Source organism: Battus philenor, unplaced genomic scaffold, assembly GCF_028537555.1.
Source record: "Battus philenor isolate CCGP_79_NKW_IND1 unplaced genomic scaffold, ilBatPhil1.0.hap1 SCAF_9, whole genome shotgun sequence".
In the NCBI taxonomy this organism is placed as follows: Eukaryota; Metazoa; Arthropoda; class Insecta; order Lepidoptera; family Papilionidae; genus Battus; species Battus philenor.
The window spans coordinates 12,286,901-12,306,277 of record NW_027181759.1 but is presented as its reverse complement, the minus strand read 5'-3'; the positions used below and the strand labels follow the sequence as shown (position 1 = coordinate 12,306,277).

Genomic DNA, 19,377 nt, shown 5'->3' with positions numbered 1-19,377 from the left:
GACTTCCCCACACCTTGATTAAGTCGTCGGTCCACCTAGAGGGGGCCTTCCCACACTGTGTTTACTGACTCTATAGTCGCAACACGAAAACCTTTATGCCCCAATGGCCATCGGTTGCATGAACAAAGTTTCACGTAAATTTAATTTATTTCAAATCATTACCATCATTAATTTCATCAGTACAAATTTTTTTGTCTATTTAAAGATAGGCTGGATTCTAACCATTATTTTTGCCTATGGTCAAACATTTATAGCAATGAGAAATTAAGTAAAAAAAAAAATATCAAAACTATATTACGCTTATGACGGTGTAAGATAACCATTTGTCTTTTGCTTTTCGCTTGCGACGCTTCAAAGTGGGCTGAAAAGGTCGACCACGAGGTAAACAATGGTTTCTGTACGCATGGATGTCTGAAGCTTAATGCTAACAATTGTTTCTTGCAATCATTATTTTACGTCGAGAAATTGCGTCGTGTTTTTGTTGCGTAGAAAAACAGATTATATGACATCAATGAACTAAAGTTAATTTTAAATTTTAATTTATAATTTCTTGAGTTTTAAATTTCAAACGCTTGTGTTTCATTAACATAGATTTTTTTTTGTTTTTGTCGTATTTAGACCTTTTCTTTTGTTTCTATTCATAGCCTTGACATAACATGACAGATACCGTGTCATTATGAATTTTCTGATACTTTAATTGGCTGTATAGTGTTCTCGTGATGTACAGGATGATTGGTTATAAGTGAAAAGGCTTTAAAAGGGCGAATAAGTCATCTGTCAGCAATAAGCTTTAAAACTTTTACACCTATTTTCAATCATCATGTATTACTTTAATCTCTCTGAAAAATATCATTAATTTATTTTTTCTACTGAAATGAGCCAATAACTTCTGCTAATATGAATTCTGTGGAGATAAGTAAACAATAATTAATTTTATTAATTGATATATTATCAATACATTGTTTTATTTTTAAACCATCAGTTCTTAGATAGGGTGTACCATACATTAATAAGCAGCAAATAAGCTATACATTCACCTATTTAACATTATTTATATTTTTACACCTATTACCAATCACTCTGTAAAGTCGGTTAATAGATCAATAGGGGAATTGTTGAGAAAAATGAAGTGGTTTTATATTGGAATTTATATATTGATCGCGTTGTATTAGTTATAAAATTCATATTATCTTTCGTTATAGGTAATTTTAGATAACCTATTATATATTTCAACTTTAAGTAATTCAAAATGTATTTCTACATAACTTATATGTGAATAAAAAATATAAACAATATTTAATAGCAATTTAGATAAGAGTTAACAGCACTTCTGTTAATTATTTATGCATTTCAAATAGCAAATTATCATCTAATAAATTAATAGAACACACAGAATGAACTTAATGTTAGATGCAAAAGAAATTGCACATTAAATTAGATATACACTTGAATCTATCAGGTCACCAGCACATTGCACTAATAACACTTAACTTACGTGTACACTTACTTAACGTGTTTATATATCAGGGCTTTAATAAAAAAAATGGACCTCAAAAATAACACTAGTATTACATAACCATACATTATTAAATACCTACCAGATACTACAAATATTTAAATTAAAAAGATTATACGCATGAATTTTTGAAGGAATAAGCAATAATAGTATGCACAGATAATGCAAATGCATTAACAGATAAACTTGTTATGCTATAGGGTTATAATTAATGAATAATAGAACGTATTAAATTACTTTTTTTGTGCATAGTGGTGAAGAAATAGGCGAGAACAACGACAGCCAAAACGACGAAGAAGAATGGCCGCCATTCAGAAGAGTTGGCACGTTCGACCCGTACAGCGACGACCCGCGTCTGGCAGTCAAACGGGTGAGGCTTGTATATCATCATCGTCATCGCCTCAGCTGTTAGATGCCCACTGCAAGACACACATTTCACTAAAAGATCGTCTGGATGTCTCATCTTGCGATACCCGAATCCTGATACTTTCCCGACCTTGACTTGTACTCTACTTCATACCCACGCCGCGTCTGTCGGCTCGTGATCACCACTGAAAAATCTTTCTGCCTAATGGCCGTCGGATTCTTGAGTGATACGTCTCGGTCACTACCACTTCAGACGAAAAATTCTTGGGGCTACGTCAGTTATTAAACATCGGTCTACCGAAAATAACGCGCTTGTGACGGCATTCTGTGATATGCAACGATAATTGATTGTGCAAGGTTATCTTTGTATGGAACCTGACAAAATATAAGACAAAATAAATATTTTTTATAAATATACATATTCGCTGAACAGAGTTAAATAAGATACGCCATCATTATTTCAGTCGCAAGATCTGCATCGCTAGACATAGGCCTATATATATTTCCAATAATACTCAAACGCAGACAAGGTCGTCGATCCACTCTGAATGGATGTCCTATGCTGTACTTACAATTCCGTGGTCTCTAGTCCGGAAGAGAATCTGAAAAATACGACTTTATAGCGATGCTGTGTGTATTTTGTTTTTAAGATAACTTTACAAATATATTTATATTTAAAATGTTATTTGCTGTCCTTTTAATTTATCTAAAAAGTATTTAATGATAAAATTAGTCTTAAATTGTTATCAGATTGATGAAGCTTATAAGAATGATATTGAAAAAAATGTTTTGTTGATATATTTTGCTAAATAAAGTATTATGCTTACAGGTTATCCTCTGCCCCTTATCGGGGATGTTGACTATCGGCGGCGCGGCCGGTCACATCGTCATCGCCAGCCTGAAGACATCCCCCAGTACAGCGGAAGTAAAAGTAAATACATTTCATTCCCACTTTAAGTGTAGTGGCTAAAATTGTTATTACACAACTATATATATACTACCTCTTTGTAATGAATTGTGATCGAAATAGATATTGAAAAATATTGGTTATAGGTGCAAAAACTTTAAAGGGTTGAATGTACAGCTCATATGTCAGCAAAAGGCTTTAAGCTTTTACACCTATTACCAATCACTCCGAAATACGTTACATTAATTTATTTCTTCTATTGGTATGCGTTAGGTAAATATCCCTAGCGCATACCTTCTACCAGTACAAAGTCTACAAGTGCAGATAGTAAACAATAATTAATTTGTAGTAATCTGTATTTTAAAAATACTTTTTCTTGCTATATTATATTTATTATATCAGAAACCATATATTTTTGGACAGGGTGTACATATATATTAATTGACAACAAATGGTCTACATGTCCAGTTTTTTTAAAGTACGTACATATTTAACTAATAACCCTATGTATGACCATACCTTATATCAACAATATATAATATAAAATATATGAAATAAATATCAATATATGATATGGCCATGCCTTGATATGCATATTTGAATCCAAGAGAACCCCCTAAAATATTTGGGTAAATTTCCATAACACGATAATATTATGGTTTCTAATTACCAGTAATGGTTCTTATTAATGTATTGATTGGCATTAATGTAAAAAGTCCCTCTTTGAAATAGTATAAATAGTAAACTTTGAACTGGGCTATATTTGTAGCTACCGAAAAAATATAATTCATGATATTAACAGAAATTACTAATAATATTTTATTCATTCAAATATTTATTCATGTAATCGATGTTTACAAAAGAAACTTCTGTGTTAAAATGTCATGTTGTTTAGAATTATCTATGTTTGTTTTATGGTTGAAAATCATTTTAACTGCAATTGGTATTTTTTTACATTCTTGAAATTTATAAGTAATATTGTAACAAGCCTTCTCTAGATAGAAGATCAATGTATGATATATTTAATCAAATGGAATGTTTTTGTTTTTGCAGTCGATGTCAGTGAACATAGTGTCAGATCGTGATGGGTTCGTGTGGAAGGGACACGATCAACTCACCCTTCGTGCCGGAAGTCATACCTTCCCTCAGGGCTATCAGGTACATAAACATCAATTATTTTTAATGTTCTATGATGTTAACGTCTTTCTTCTTTTTTGGTACGAATTTTGAAAATATATGTTTTATTTCATTTTTTTAAAACAAAATAAAGTAGTAAATAAGGTAATATTATATGATAGTCACAGAGTATATAGTGGTAGTAAAAGACTATAGACTGGCATATGCAGCGTAGGACGTTCACCGTGTTAGACAACCGTGGTAAATTCATTGGAAGATGCTGGATGCAGTCTCTTACCAATCGATCCTTTTAAACATCTAAGGAGGACGGCTATGTCCAGCTGTGGAAGTCCTGTGGCCGATATCATGATTATTATATATTGGCAAGGGCCTCGTATTAAGTTACATCACAGGAAGAACCCAAATGAAGAGAAGTTCGCAAAGCACTTAACTAAAGCTAGAACTATGTAAAATATATTGCTGATCTGTCTTGTATTGTTTTGAAAGATGAACATTAACACCGTTAAAATTAAATATAGGAACTTATGTTCTTTTTTATTGATTGAATTTTCACCATTATTGCCATATACACAATATCAAATTACCTTGTTATTTAAAAAAAAATTGTATAAACCACAAACCACTTTTACTATTCCTTTTCATAATTTTTATCTTATTAAGACCATTGAATCATGAAAAAAAGTAAAGATCTTTACGTATCAAGTTAGCTGAGTGGAGCATACTGTATACAGGCACTTTAGTGATTCGAATATCGTACATATATATACGTGATATAACAAGATTTAAGAAAGTATTTGAATAAAAAGAGTTTTATTGTGTAGTTGATATTAAAGTCTATGTAACATCGGATTTCTTGCAGGCGACAGCTGTAGCGCAACTTTCACCTCCGGCGGCGATAACAGCGCTCGCGGCGCATTGGGAGTGGGGCGTGGTGTGTGCCGGCACAGCGCACGGCCTCGCACTCCTGGATGCTCTCGCCGCCGCGCCTGTTCTGCATCGCTGCACGCTCAATCCCCACGGTACGAACCCTGGGCCCTACTGCCCACTATATAATATGTTACATTATTTTTAATTATTATGCGACAGACCAATAATTTGTGTCAATACAATGTCTGCAGGCATAGGTAGTTAATTTTAATATGTGGTGATCTAAATTTTGAAAACAGTTTTTTACCACATTGTCATAAAATATTATTCTTGAAACTAAGTAAGTTTTAATTAGAATATTCCGCATATTTATCGACAGCCAATGAACTATACGTTCACTCTTTAATTAATTCTGTATATATCAAATATTGGGCTGTCCTAGAATGTAAGATATTAATTATTTATCATGAAACCGTAAGGTATACTTTTGTGTTGGTAGTAAATAAAGGACACAAATTTATATTTTTTAATATTATTCGACATCTACAATAACAAATGTTCCAGATCATTCCGGCGCCGGAGACACTCCGATATCAAGGCGAAAATCCTTCAAAAAATCACTTCGCGAATCCTTCCGTCGGCTAAGGAAAGGCAGGTCGCAACGACGTCAGAACACTTCGTCCAGCCCCACGTCGCAATCACAAGTGAGTACTGTATCCAATCGTTTTGACTCATTAACATTCAATAGTAAATAGTCTAAACATTACCTAAACGTTTTTTCCCCGCCACTTGAAGTCCGGACTTGACAGCGAGCTGAGCAGTTATTCTGACTCTTCACAAGTACCTTCAACAATAGATGATATAGTACGTTAAGTTTCTAGTTGTATTGAGTCCAGTCCATAGTAGACGAAATGAGTGTACCAGCTTTGCCGCGATAAACCGATCTTCGAACTCTGCACAAAACAAATTTGTTTTCATTAAAATCAGAAAACTACACATTTGTGCCGTTTTATTTGCACTTACAACGTTTCAAAACTCCTTTAACGGAGATATCTATTGATCGGAAAGCTTTGCTCGCATAAAATAAAGCTTATAGGCTTTCGGCATTGGTGAGGAAATATCAATGCGCTTTGCATTACTTGGCTTTTTTTTGGACCTGGTCTTCGAGACATTAACTCACATCGATGGCCTGCTGCTTATGAATAAATTTCCCTTTTTTGAATGCTGTCTTTACGTGTAAGGACGATGACCTGTACAGGTACTTTTGATGAACATGCTTCTTTATAAATCTTATTTATTTTTAGTATTCTTTTACATATTAACATTATACACGTATGGCACTTTATCCAGTGTAATTTTATTCATGTCTAAAAATTTTCATATCATCACACCTACATGTACAGATAGCAAACAAATATAGGTATTTAAATTATTTTACACTTTTCGAAAAATATGTGTAATTTCGTTGTTTATTGAAATTCCTTTCGCGTATCAGCCAGCAGCGAAGAAACCTGGTGACAAAACTGCTGAAACCGACGCAGAAATAAAACCCATAGAGAGAGCGGTTGAAGCGCGCTCTAACGACGACGCCTTTGGCTCTATGGTGCGCTGCCTGTACTTTGCGAGGACATTCCTTATCAACAGTAAGTTAACAAAGATTATCTAAGGTTAAGGTAGGTAAGATATCTATATTTTATTGAACAAAAGTACATAATTATCCTTACAAGTGGAATCAATTTTCCATTTAAATTACCTCGGAGCTTTGCGGCTTTTTAATCAAATTGAAATAATGTAACCACCCCAGCCAATGTTTCAGAAGGGACTCTTATTGAGCTTAGTTCCTGTAAATAAATCTAGTAAAGCTTAGTTACGATCGTTAACACTTTAGCCCGGGTTCATTGAAATCGGTTTAAGGTGACCCCTGCCAGTCATAAAAGGTAATCAAAAATAGCGTCTTGCGCGAGTGTTGAGGGTGGGGTCCTTCATCGTCCACCCAAAGTGAACACGAAAAGAGTAGCAAAGCGAAGTGTTCTCATGTTGCTGTGGTTTACCGATGCAAAGGAAGTTTAGCTTTCACCCGGAATGTGCCATGGATTAGTACTGTGGGACATCTGCAATTCCACATGAAGTCTAGCCCATCGAACCGTCCAAAGATACGAAGAACGAAAGCCGAGGAAGTTTATGCTGGTCGGAATCCCACATAGCCTTGTCATTTTACCAGAATATATGGTATATTGTGTCTATTCAGAAGATATCCCTCCGGAAACCAAAAAAAGTTCCAAGTCTGAATGCTCTGCTAGCTTAAACAATAAATGTGAACGGCAACACTTGTCAATGACTAATAATCCTATATTGCACCGGCTATTCCATGGTCTCTGCTTAAGAATGGTGAAGCCACAGAAGCTTTTTGTTCTACATTTATTGCTTTCTTTTTCTCAATGCCTAATTTATATGGATATGTTGCAACACTACCATAACTTATTGTTTATTGCAGCACAAAATTCGACGCCAACGCTCTGGGCGGGCACGAACAATGGCACGGTGTACGCGTTCACGATAAACGTACCGAATACTAACAAACGGAAAGAAGAAGCGGTAAGGATTTATCGAATTCTGTTTTTTATAGACACATATATACAATTATCGGTGTTTTCGAGACAAAGGTTATAAAACTTCTACTGTGACAGATACTATGTAATGAAAAAATCTTTGTACACCATTCACAAGGTGATTGGTTTTAGGTGTAAAAGCTTTAAAGCTATAAATGTCATTTGTTAGCAATAATGACTGAAATATGTTGCATGAGATATTTTTTCTACTTGAATGCCACAATAACGTTTGGCAGTACTAATCCTGCAAGAACAGCTAGCAAACGATAATTAGTTTTATTGTCGTAATTCGAATTTTGAAAACGCAAAGACTTACTACATTTTTATTACATGACTTATTTCTGAAACCATGTATCTGTATAGTATGTCCCGTGCATTAGGTGACAGTAAATGAACTATATGTTCACCCCTTTAAAGCTTTTACACCTGTTTCTACCTAGTTTTATTAATAACATGTTCAGAATTAAACGTGTGACACATTATTAAACATATCAATAATAAAAATAACTACAATAATACTGGTAACATTCACAGGTAACCTGCCAGTTAGCGAAGGAAATACAGCTAAAACACAGAGCACCCGTTATTGGTATCACAGTACTGGATGGGGCATCTGTACCGTTACCCGATCCTTTGGAGGTATGCAAATTTGTAATAATATGCAAACCGTGCAGTTGTAGGTTATCTCACACACATTCGAGCACACTCCTTACTAACAGAGTATGAAAACATAAGTTAGCATATAAAATTCGAAATATGGAAGATTTAACATAACGCACTAGGAATAAGAGGTTAATTACATCCTGAATCATGTACTGGATATATAAATTATCATGGTGAATATCTAAATATATAAAAAGTATCAATACTTGTGGATTTCTGTACATCAATGATATAAGTAGATTGAAGTTGTACTAAATAGTATAATATTAAAATATATAATATTTCCGAATAATATTGTCAGTAGTAATATTAACCAGTGGAAATAATCAAAGAAACACCAAAAGAAGCAAACTATCATTAATGATTATCTTTTTCGATCAGCTCCCCTCAAGTGGGGATCGTGTATCCTACTGTCAACTAACGCAACTTTCATGTATGGGCGTCGCCCAATCAACCAATATTACGTCAAACACTAATACCTGGAGCTATCTCGCTCGCACAGTACCTACCACACGCAGACCTTTGCTCACCCACGAGTTGTACTATGCAAAATATATATATATAGCAGCAAAATAGAGAAGCCGAATAAAGCAAGAGAAGCAAAAAACAAAGAAGCGTAGCATCAAGCTAAAAGAGAATCAAGGATCAAATCGATTAGTAATATTCTACTGGCAATATTGAATACACACATATACAGTGTTTCTTACATGTTCGACGAACTTTTACTCAACGACTTATCTCCTACAAATGTAATGCCTAACAATAACAAAGTACAATATTAAATCCATAAATCACGGACTTCTTTACTTGCCATGGTTGCGTAAAAAGACGTCTGTAGCGTTCATGCTCTGTAACTACTTATGTAATTGGAATCTACCTTTCAATTTGTACGGCCGGAGATACATTGTCGCAGCTATATATATATATCCATTACCTCACCCAAAAAAGAAATAAATACGTCCTTCGGTTATAGGTAATCTCCATCGGTTTATTGCGTTTATAGTTGCAAAAAAGACTTCACAAAGACCTTGTATTGATGTGTATTTTTTTATTATTGTATTTATTAACGATAACGCAGGTGGAGCGCGGCGTGGCGCCTCTACCGGAGACCGGTACACATCGCGTGCTGATCACGTCGGAGGAGCAGTTCAAGGTGTTCACGCTGCCTTCACTGAAGCCGCACAACAAGTACAAGCTAACCGCGCACGAAGGTGCCAGGGTAAGTAATTTTATTTATTCAAACTTTTTGAATTCTATGGACGCATATATTCATTCATTCAACTACAAGGCACAGGCCCACATAAAGATCATCACAGGGACCGGTATTGCATTGGTATTGCTTTCCGCCTATACCTAATGAGGCGATCGTCTTCCGGCTTGATAGATCTAATAATGTAACTATATAATTTGTAGGTACGTCGCACTGCGTTCGCGTGGTTCGAATGCAGCGCTGGCAGTGGCAACGAGCGTCACCGAGAGTGGTGCTTGCTGTGCCTCACTAACCTGGGTGACTGCCTCGTGCTCAGCCCTGAGCTGCGACGGCAGCTCAACGCAGCCGCCGTCCGGAAGGAGGATATTAAGTAAAACTGCTCTATCATCATCATTTCAACAACAGGTGGTCCACTGCTGGAAATTGGCCTCCTCAATAGATTTCCAATAGGACCGCTGGAGGCAACATGCATCCAGTGACTTTAGCAAGCCTGTTTGTCCCCTATATGGCCACTGTCATTTCAATTTGCCCATCCCCGGAGCTATTTTGGTTACTTTCGATCTTTTGTGGACATTTAACTCTGATACGATCGTAGAGAAATCCAGAGTATCTATTCGGTTACTTAATAACATTATATTCCGTATAAATTGCGCATTTGCTCCATTATATCAATAAATGTAACTTGTTTTTTTTTTCTCAATTAAAAAAGGACAATGTTGAAATATCTCTCGCCCGTGATGTTCTGCGAAATTCGTATTCTGTCAAACTCCAGTTTATTGCCGTTTAAATTCTTTTACTATATCTTTAAAGTAAAGGCCACACCCATTAGCTAATTTTAAGCTAATTTTTCTCCTTTTCAGCGGCATTTCAAGTTTATGCTTCTCTAAACGCGGTGAAGCTCTCTACTTGCACTCTTCCTCTGAACTCCAGAGGATTACGCTCTCCGCAACCAAGGTAAGTTGATTTATTAATTTCAAACATATGCCTTGTCCCTTAACAAATTAGATTCGAAAGTTTTATTTACATTATTCGATATATTACTATATTATTTTAGTTAGTGTAACATATCTAATATTAGAGAAATCTTTTATATAAGTTAATGTTTTACTCACTTCTTGGGATAAATCTGATTTTGTTCATACTTCTTTTCCTAAATAAACAGAAATATATAACATAATAAACATTCCATAAGAAAAAGACACTGCTAACAGTTACTTGTTTATAAAGAAGTTTCAAGACTTATATTTTTATAGCCCTTTTTTGGGGCCTACTCGTACCGCTATCATATTTGGGGACAGGAACTTGTTTTTCAATTCATTATATATTATTTATTTACACTCTTTCATCATTTCTCATCCTTCGCCTCATTGTCGCAATATTACAATTTTATTTAATATCTCTCTTATATCTACTATACTTATCACAGTTGTAGTTTCTTTCATTTTTGCTCATTGGTACAGGACTTAGTAAATTTTGTAGAGTATTATTTAGAGTAGTAATTGCTCTTATCGACTCTCTTATATTATATTGTATAGTATAATTATATATGAAATAATCTATTATCTCTCTCTAAAGTAAATTTTATTCAATAATAAGCATTTCAGCTAAAATACCGTATTGAATTGAACCATTGACTTTGAAATGTAAACTTCACAGGTGACGGTTGCTCAATGCCATATACTGCTTTCACCCTGGGCGGCCGCACTGCGAGGACCTGCCGAGGAAACCCCTTTAACGAACGGTGAACACAAGGTATTTTATACTTACATCTACACTAAATACCTGTACCAAATTATCCAAATTCCTACTAATTACATACATATGATAAAGAGGGAGAAGTACGCAGCACGCTGAACATTGCCGCTAAGGCCTTAAGATTCAAGGGTGGACAACGGGAACTTGTAAGACGTCCACCCGTAAGGTGGACAAATAAAGTTGTTAAGGTCAACGGATATTGGAAATTTACAAAGGGGGCTATGTCCAGCCGTGGACATTTTACGGCCGAATTACTAATTTGAGCGATAAAGCGAAATTACGTTCATTTGACGACATGCGATGATAATGAGAGTGAAATCTGTCTAAGTATGGTTTTTAAGAAATCTATACGGTAAGAGATAAAGAATCTATTGACCGTCATGTATAGATTAAATGATCGGTGTTTGTTTAATTGTACATGATCTCACTCAGCAAAGAGAGGTAATTATTTAACATATTCTACATTTGATGCAGGAGGAGACGGCTGAAACAGTGCACGACGTAACGGCGGCATCGGGGGACATCACTGTGGACTCGGTGCGGGACCACACCAGCGCTGACCCTCCTGAACTCAACATCAACCTGCAGGTAAATCCTATGAGAAATACACACAGAGTCATAAAAGGTCTTAAAGGGTAAAACCCTAAATAACAAATAACGTAATGATGATATAGTAAAAAAAATGTTTTTCAAAATTTGGATTACTACACATTTATACTAATTATTATTAACTCTATGCCTGTAGACTGTATGTACTGCCCGAAGTTACTGACCCGTCACATTTGTATAGATTAAATAAATTAATGTAACATGTTTCAGAATCCCTTGAATTTGATTTGAAATAAGTGCTGACAGACAGCTATACAAACATAAAAGCATTAAGTACTACATATTCACCACCTAAAACACCGCCTAAATGTCTGTATAATTACTAAAAATAAATAAACAGAATTCGCAAGTGAACACGAGCTCGATGGTGGTGAAGACGACGACGCGGACGACCATCAACGAGAACAACGCGGACGGTACCACCACAACAACAACCACCACCACTACCAACAACTCCACCGCCGAAAACAGTAAGTACACGTCTTAACTCGCAACACACAGGTACACAATCAAATTCATATCTTTATAAAAGTAGACATTTACATGCACTTTTGAACTGTCGATTATTTTAACATTAGGAAGTAGTTAGCTACCATCGGCTCGGAACGCTGATCAAGAAAGAGTCAGCAGTTTAACAATTTTTACATAAACATTATAATATCAACCCTGTTATTTAGTGAACAAACCAAATTCCACACATTTAGATCAAGTAAAAACACCTGAATACTATAGTGAAATTAATTGGAAAATATACTTTTATTATTAGATTTATAACTAAAAAAAAGGTAAATGATATTTTGTGGACCTTTATTAGTTAACTAATCAGCAAAAAAAAATAGTACATAGGTTCTTGTATATCTTGCTAGGTTTTGAGGCAGTATTATTTATTCGTCGCATAAAAAATATTTCTTCTCACTGCAAAGAATATTTTTATACATACATATACAGCATAAAAACAAATTTGTGTACTTTTTATTACTTTTCTTTTATTGAATACGTTGTTTATGTAATATACTACAGATAATGTTTGATTTTAATTTTTTTTAGCTTTTGAAGTAATGACATATGTATGCAGAATGATGTATTATCAAGTTATATAATTAACAATAATATAATATAATTATTACCATGTGAAATATGTAATATTCAATTTGAATGTACACCATACTTTAATTATTTTGCTGTACCGCTAATGTTACGCATCCTCCATATACTGTAAGCCAAATTACATAAATCATATTAGTCTATCCTAATGTTTTGCTTTTTAAAACCAAATATGTTTATGTTTAATGTTTGTTTGTATGTTTGACGGGCGCTTTATGTTTTTGTTTGTAGTCCTAGAGCACAGTCGCGAGGAGGGAGTCATCACCCGTATCGAGGTACCCCACACTTTGCTTTAATATCCCCCTTTATTTTACACGCTAGGCGTATTGCCTTGCATGCAGTCCTATAATGCTATAACGTAACTTCATATTGTTTACTAATAACTGCGCAGTGTTGTGACGTTCGTTCGTGTTGTCTAAATAAGCTATTTTATAAAGAAAATTAAAGAAAAGAACTGATTCAATAGCAAGTGGACGACCGTCACGCAATGCCGCAGGCAAGAACGTTCGATGGTACTCATGAAGCGTTCTCTCCAGACGGGAACAATAACGGTGCCGGCCGGAACCGACCCGAAGCTGATCCTCGAGATGTTTGACCGACAGAGGTCACCGCTCACCGTGCCCGTGCCGCCGACACCCACCGAAACGCACTAGACGACACAACCACCAAACACATCACCACAAAAACACTAAACACAGATACAAACCGTATCTGCTATAAACATTATATATTAGACTTTGAAATCAATTTTGACTTTGTAACCGATGTACAAAACCAATTTGAAACAAACAAAACACATTTTGATAACGATGTACTATGCTTTGACATTTATTTCAAACACAACACTAACTACAGAAAGGACTTGTGTTTGTTCGTAATAGAAGTTCATATAAGTGATTCCGATTCGTCATCGAATTATTAGATAGTTATTGTAGCATATTTTTTGCAACGCTGATAAGACAGCTAGATATACTGCCCGCTTTGAAAATATCCATAAAATATAAATATCTTTTAGCTATATCACATTTTTACAATCCTTTTATACTTTGTCAACCTACATTGGTCACACAATTTTAATAATTCATAAACCTCTAAATAATTTTATTGCCACTTGTACATTTTTCAATTTATTTTTAAGGTACTCTATTTATAAGAGATTATTGCATTTTATAGTTGAATATTTTGCCACGTCAATTATGTGTGCTTGGATTAAATTAGCTTAAAATAATTACACGTTTTGATAATCTTAATATTGGGTTTTGAATAACAAGATGTTCGTACTTAAGACCAAGGTTTTTTTTTTAATATCAGATTTTTTATAATTCAGTACAAAAAATATAAAGGCCATAGCAGTTGTTTAACTGGCAATACTGCAATTTAATTGTGGATTGTTTTTTATCATTAATTTATAGTTAAGTAATTTTGTGAAATTACGTGTTAAGGTTTATCAAATGTAGGAACCTTTGGACATTCTACGTGAATGTAATGTGCCTATTTATTTCTTTTTTATAGTAAAAAAAGTTTATAGTAGGTGAATTAGAAATAAAACGTTTCGACAAATAATCTAATGTTTTTTATTCTTGATAGCATTTAGGTAATCCATGGCGTTGTCAATTTTTAACGAGTAATGTTAAAATGAGAGTGTTATCCCATTATAATTTGTACTGTATATTCAGTGTTAATTTAATTATGTTTTAAAACGTGTGGAATTTTGCAATAATTTAGCTGTTTGTGTAAAAGTTTTTTTAAATAATATTATCTTTTGTCTACCATCTTTATGTTGTATGTAATATGTAATTTTATTTTTTATTTTGAAGGCAGCTAAACTACCCGATTGTATTACGCCATATATAATTTAAAAAAAGTTATGTACATTTGTGGCAACCGATAATTTGCATGTCAAACATCACAGTTTGTGACAGAAGGCGATTGATTATTATGTTAGGCATTCTTGTATTTTAGTTTTTAAGTTGAACGCCTGCCTATTCTTTTCTAAGTATTAACAAACAGCTGGTACGATTTCGAGCTGCGATTGGAGATGTAAGGTCCAGCTTGCTTCAGTTTTTAGTGATGTACAATTATTTTTTATGCTACCGTAGCATTTTTAAAATATTTGATATGAGATTGCGATATGTATCCGACATTATTACACAAAAATAAAATTTAAGATAACTTGTGGTGATTTTATTTTTATTACCTATTAATATTGCTGCAGGAGTACTATGATCATAACGATAATTTTTCTTCCGTTGGTTGCTCTTACGCTAAGATTCTAGAGGGAAACCACGAATGTGCAAGTGAAGCAAAGAACGTTCACAGGTTAGACAGACGACCTTGTTAAGACTGTCAAAAGACGTAGGATGCAGGCCGCTTACAACCTAGCCTAATTAAAATCTTGGGAAGCCTATGTCCAGCTGTGGGACGCTCATAATGATTACGTTATAAGACTTGTCTATGATTACAATGCAACGTGAACATTTTCAGTGTTTCGTATTTAAACAAAATGTTATGTCGATAAACTCGATAAAAATACACCTCAAAAATTATACTTTATTTTGTATTTTGAATTTTTTTGTGTATTTAAATATTAGCTTATAAACAGGAATAATGTATTTAAAAAAAAAAAAAAACTAATGCGAAGGGCTGAGTGGGATAGATGTTCGCGATTGAGACGACAAACTAGCCCAGACGGGTGTTGTACTAGGTGAAGCCTCGTAAATTGCTATGCATTCAAATTTTTTTAAATATATGTTCAATCTTTGGTAGGTTGTTCTTCATAAAGAACTACTTAAATAAAACTACTTATGATAAAACCAGCGTCCGATATCAACCCACAAACTGGACAAATTATATTATTAAGTCCGTCGAAAAATGCAGTCAACATTCTTGCGGTAATTACAACTATCGACAATTATTTACAGCACTATTAAATAAATTTTAGTACGGAATCGTGTCAAACGATACGAATACACTTTATAGCACAAGAAATATAATATTATTATTAAAGTTATTGCTTGAGCGGCTATCTATTAATTTATACTAAATATAAATAAATACATAATATGGAATTTTAACAAAAATATACAATATAGTACATTGGAGAAATGATTTCTGACGTGGTTATTGATGCCGCTATTGGAATACAAAACGCATTTAATGTTTTATACACTTTACATCTCACTTCGTATCTATTCCCAAAATAAGCTATCGTCAACGGTGAGTAGAAAACAAAACAATTGATCCTAATATACCTCTGTATAAATTTTTAGGTAATAAAATAATTATAATTACCAAATTGCTCCCCCAGTAAACTTTCCCTCCGCCACAAAGTACTTCTCTACAAAACTTGGGTAAGACCTGTATTCTGCCTCACAAGTGTAGTCTTCGTCTATGCCACAGCGACCACACTCCATTTATTTCAAATTCTTCAAAACCGGCTCACTACCGGAGCATGCCGATAGCGAATTGGGAAGTCGATCTGGAGGTCAGTTTTCTTCTAACGGTGCAGGAATTCTTCTAGGCTTGCTCAAAGCCCTACCTTGAATATGCCTCGACAACCCACCATTATAACAACCACTCCACCCACGACACATCGCACAAAAATACGTTTGCGATGCAACAAGAAGGTCAAACATATCAATTCTCACAAACTCCTCCGTTTGTGGCGACATCCCCCCCCCCCCAGCTACTGCATACAGCGATGACTATTCGAGGCAGAATCCGGATACCACCTTCGTCGAGTACTCCTCGCTGCCATTCCAAGTCGCACTCTCACACATGTACAGTCCGATAACTTCGTGCGATCGACAGCGTGCAACTGCTAATAAATACACAAAATTAAAACTATTTATTTATATAAATTTTAGATGGCGATCACTTCGGCTTTATCATAGTGGGCGGTGGAAGCGCAGGATGCGTAATAGCGAACAGACTGTCAGAAGTGGAGGAATTCAACGTATTACTTATAGAGGCCGGCGACGACCCCCCCGTAGAAGTGTTGGTTAGTTACCTTCGAATATTAGCAAATACAGCTGATATAATTATTGAGTGATGTTTGTAATAAAATGTACAGTTTCCAGGTTTATTTAACTTTGTACCACATTCCCGTCTCGATTGGAATTACACATCACAAAAGGACGCCATCGCTGAGACATGCAGTATAGATGGTCCCTTCGACATGACCATCGGCATAATGCTCGGCGGCAGCAGTGGCATCAATTACATGTTTTACTCACGAGGCAATCCAAGAGACTTCGATTCTTGGGCAGAAATAGTCAACGACACTTCGTGGAAATGGGAAGAGGTGATTGAATATTTCAAGAAAAGTGAGAATTTAGAGGACGACGAGGTCCTCTATTCTTCTGGTATTTTCCATAGCACCGAAGGAAATTTGGGTGTAACAAGAGAACTCGATGAGAGAGCTTATAAATATTTAGAAGCATTTCGAGAGCTCGGACACAAGATTGTTATAGATAACAATGGATACGATACTCTAGGATATTCCCAGCCCATGCTCACAATAGCCGAAGGCATCCGTCAAACGACATCGTACGCGTTCTTAAAAAACTTAAATAGACCCAACTTAAAAGTGTTAAAAAATGCATTCGTTACTAAAGTTATTTTTGATGATTACTACAACGCTATCGGTGTAGAAGTGATTGTGCAAAATAACACCTTAACACTGTACGCAGATAAGGAAGTAATATTATCAGCGGGAGCTCTAAATACACCAAAAATTTTAATGCTCTCAGGAATCGGTCCAGAAGATCACTTAAGATTATTAAATATAAAAGTTATTGTTAATTTACCGGTTGGTTACAATTTACAAGATCATGCGGCAGTTTTTTTGTCACATAAAATGGAAAAATCAGCCGAAAGTGAGAATTTTGACCCCACCAAGTTTCCCATACCCGCAATCACTGGATACGTTGCTTTCAATGGCTCTGATCCACTTCCAGAATATCTAATGACAATTTTCTTGGTATCAAGTTCTTCTAAAGCTTTTCTACAGCTCTTCGGATTCGACTATCGAGATAAGAAAGACATAGGCCAGTTGCTTTATGAAGCAGGTCTAGAAAGAAATACAGTTATTTCGATACTCTGCAAACTGCATCCAAAGTCCAGGGGCCGAGTGATGTTAAGGAGCGCCGATCCTAACGACAGTCCACTCACATACACAGGGTATTACTCGGACGAATCTGATTTGGAAGAAACAGTCGATTGTTAGACTATCTCCGGATAACTGAATCGAGTTATTTCAAAAGTGTTAACGCGGAGATGGTAGATTTAACGCTAGGTAGATGCCGTAACGCTGTTGGGAGAAGAGAGTATCTGCGTTGTTATGCCAGGTGCGTTATGAATGGGTTCTACCACTACAGCGGCACGTGTGCGATGGGCGAGGTGGTAGATTCGCGGCTGAACGTGCGCGGCGTGGAAAGACTCCGTGTGGTGGACGCAAGCGTCATGCCGCATCTCACGAGCGGATACATCAACGCTCCCGTCATCATGATCGCTGAGAAAGCTGCCGATATGATAAAACAAGACAACTTATAGCACAAATAAAAAAGTTGTTTTATTTATAACACGATATTTTTAATTTTTATTTATAACGCGATATATTTAAATTTATTTTTAACCAAAAGGTTTTGGTTTCGTCATTACGCAGTGGCGTAGCTAGAGGGTGGCGAGCGGGGCGGCTGCACCAGGCACCACAAGTAGGGGGGGGGGGGGGCACCAAACTTGAAAATAATTTTTAGGAATTTTTTTTTGAATGATGAATAATGAAAAGTTAAAAAAAATGTAAACCATAAATTAAAGTAAATAACATAAAAAGAATATCGAATTTTACTATTTTTATGCAAAATAAGTTGTTAAATAATATGAACATTAAAAAAATAAACGGTTACAAATTATAATATACACAGTGTTTAAGCCTTTTCATTCACAAAACACATAGTGTTTTTTAAAAGGGCCCTAAATGACAAAATAATAAATTATTACATTATTGCAAGATTATTTAATGATAAATAGATTAAATAATCTTGCAATAATGTCAATAGAACATGAACTAGTTAACACTATTGATTTTGAAAATGTGATTAATGACTTTGCAGGCCAAAAAGCGAGGAATGTTCGTTTTTAAATTTTCCCAATAAATTTTATTAAGATCTAATGTTATTTTATATATTTTTATTATTATTTTGAACCAAATATATATATATATATATATTAACTACATTTTGTTCTGAATTTTGAAATTATTTAGACTCTTTGGGGGGGGGGGGGTTGCACCAAGCCCCAATCTGCACAAGGCCCCAAATACCATAGCTACGCCACTGTCATTACGTTATACAGAGTGATTCGTTTATATTATGTTATTTAAAAAAAAGAATGTGTAGCTCATTTGTTAGCAAAAAGCTTTAAAGCCTACATCTATTACCAATCACCCAGTCTAAAGTGATCACACGGAAACTATTACAATGCGACAGACTAATAACTTCTTTTTTTCCACATATTTACTTGACTTAAAAAAAGTACACACTTATTCGCCAAACTGTACACACAGTTTGTTGCCGAAAATAGGCGCTCTTATAAACTAGAACTTAGCTACATATATGTAATGCAGTTTAATAAA

The 19,377-nt window shown here is 35.0% G+C and overlaps 2 protein-coding genes across 5 annotated transcripts in view; both read left to right on the top strand.

Annotated features, from left to right (window-relative positions):
- l(2)gl (LLGL domain-containing protein l(2)gl) overlaps positions 1-14,928 on the top strand; it is a 64,894-nt gene extending 49,966 nt beyond the window's left edge. For 3 of the 4 annotated variants that reach the window (XM_068775503.1, XM_068775504.1, XM_068775502.1), the window contains exons 11-26: positions 1,769-1,886; positions 2,712-2,813; positions 3,843-3,947; positions 4,786-4,945; positions 5,358-5,497; positions 6,289-6,436; positions 7,288-7,388; positions 7,937-8,041; positions 9,144-9,284; positions 9,479-9,645; positions 10,136-10,229; positions 10,932-11,027; positions 11,505-11,618; positions 11,980-12,109; positions 12,975-13,018; positions 13,280-14,928. In XM_068775503.1, the coding sequence (XP_068631604.1) occupies positions 1,769-1,886; positions 2,712-2,813; positions 3,843-3,947; positions 4,786-4,945; positions 5,358-5,497; positions 6,289-6,436; positions 7,288-7,388; positions 7,937-8,041; positions 9,144-9,284; positions 9,479-9,645; positions 10,136-10,229; positions 10,932-11,027; positions 11,505-11,618; positions 11,980-12,109; positions 12,975-13,018; positions 13,280-13,396 (1,882 nt within the window). In that variant the 3' untranslated portion in view covers positions 13,397-14,928. Of the gene's footprint in view, positions 1-1,768; positions 1,887-2,711; positions 2,814-3,842; positions 3,948-4,785; positions 4,946-5,357; positions 5,498-6,288; positions 6,437-7,287; positions 7,389-7,936; positions 8,042-9,143; positions 9,285-9,478; positions 9,646-10,135; positions 10,230-10,931; positions 11,028-11,504; positions 11,619-11,979; positions 12,110-12,974; positions 13,019-13,209 lie in introns of all 4 variants that reach the window. The other variant, XM_068775506.1, reaches the window with a different exon arrangement.
- A 1,205-nt stretch (positions 14,929-16,133) lies between these two features.
- On the top strand, positions 16,134-18,296 carry LOC137932333 (ecdysone oxidase-like). The gene is made up of 4 exons (XM_068775936.1): positions 16,134-16,227; positions 16,610-16,743; positions 16,816-17,924; positions 18,008-18,296. Exons 1-4 carry the CDS (start codon positions 16,134-16,136, stop codon positions 18,294-18,296), a joined length of 1,626 nt encoding a protein of 541 aa, XP_068632037.1.
- Positions 18,297-19,377: the final 1,081 nt, after the last annotated feature.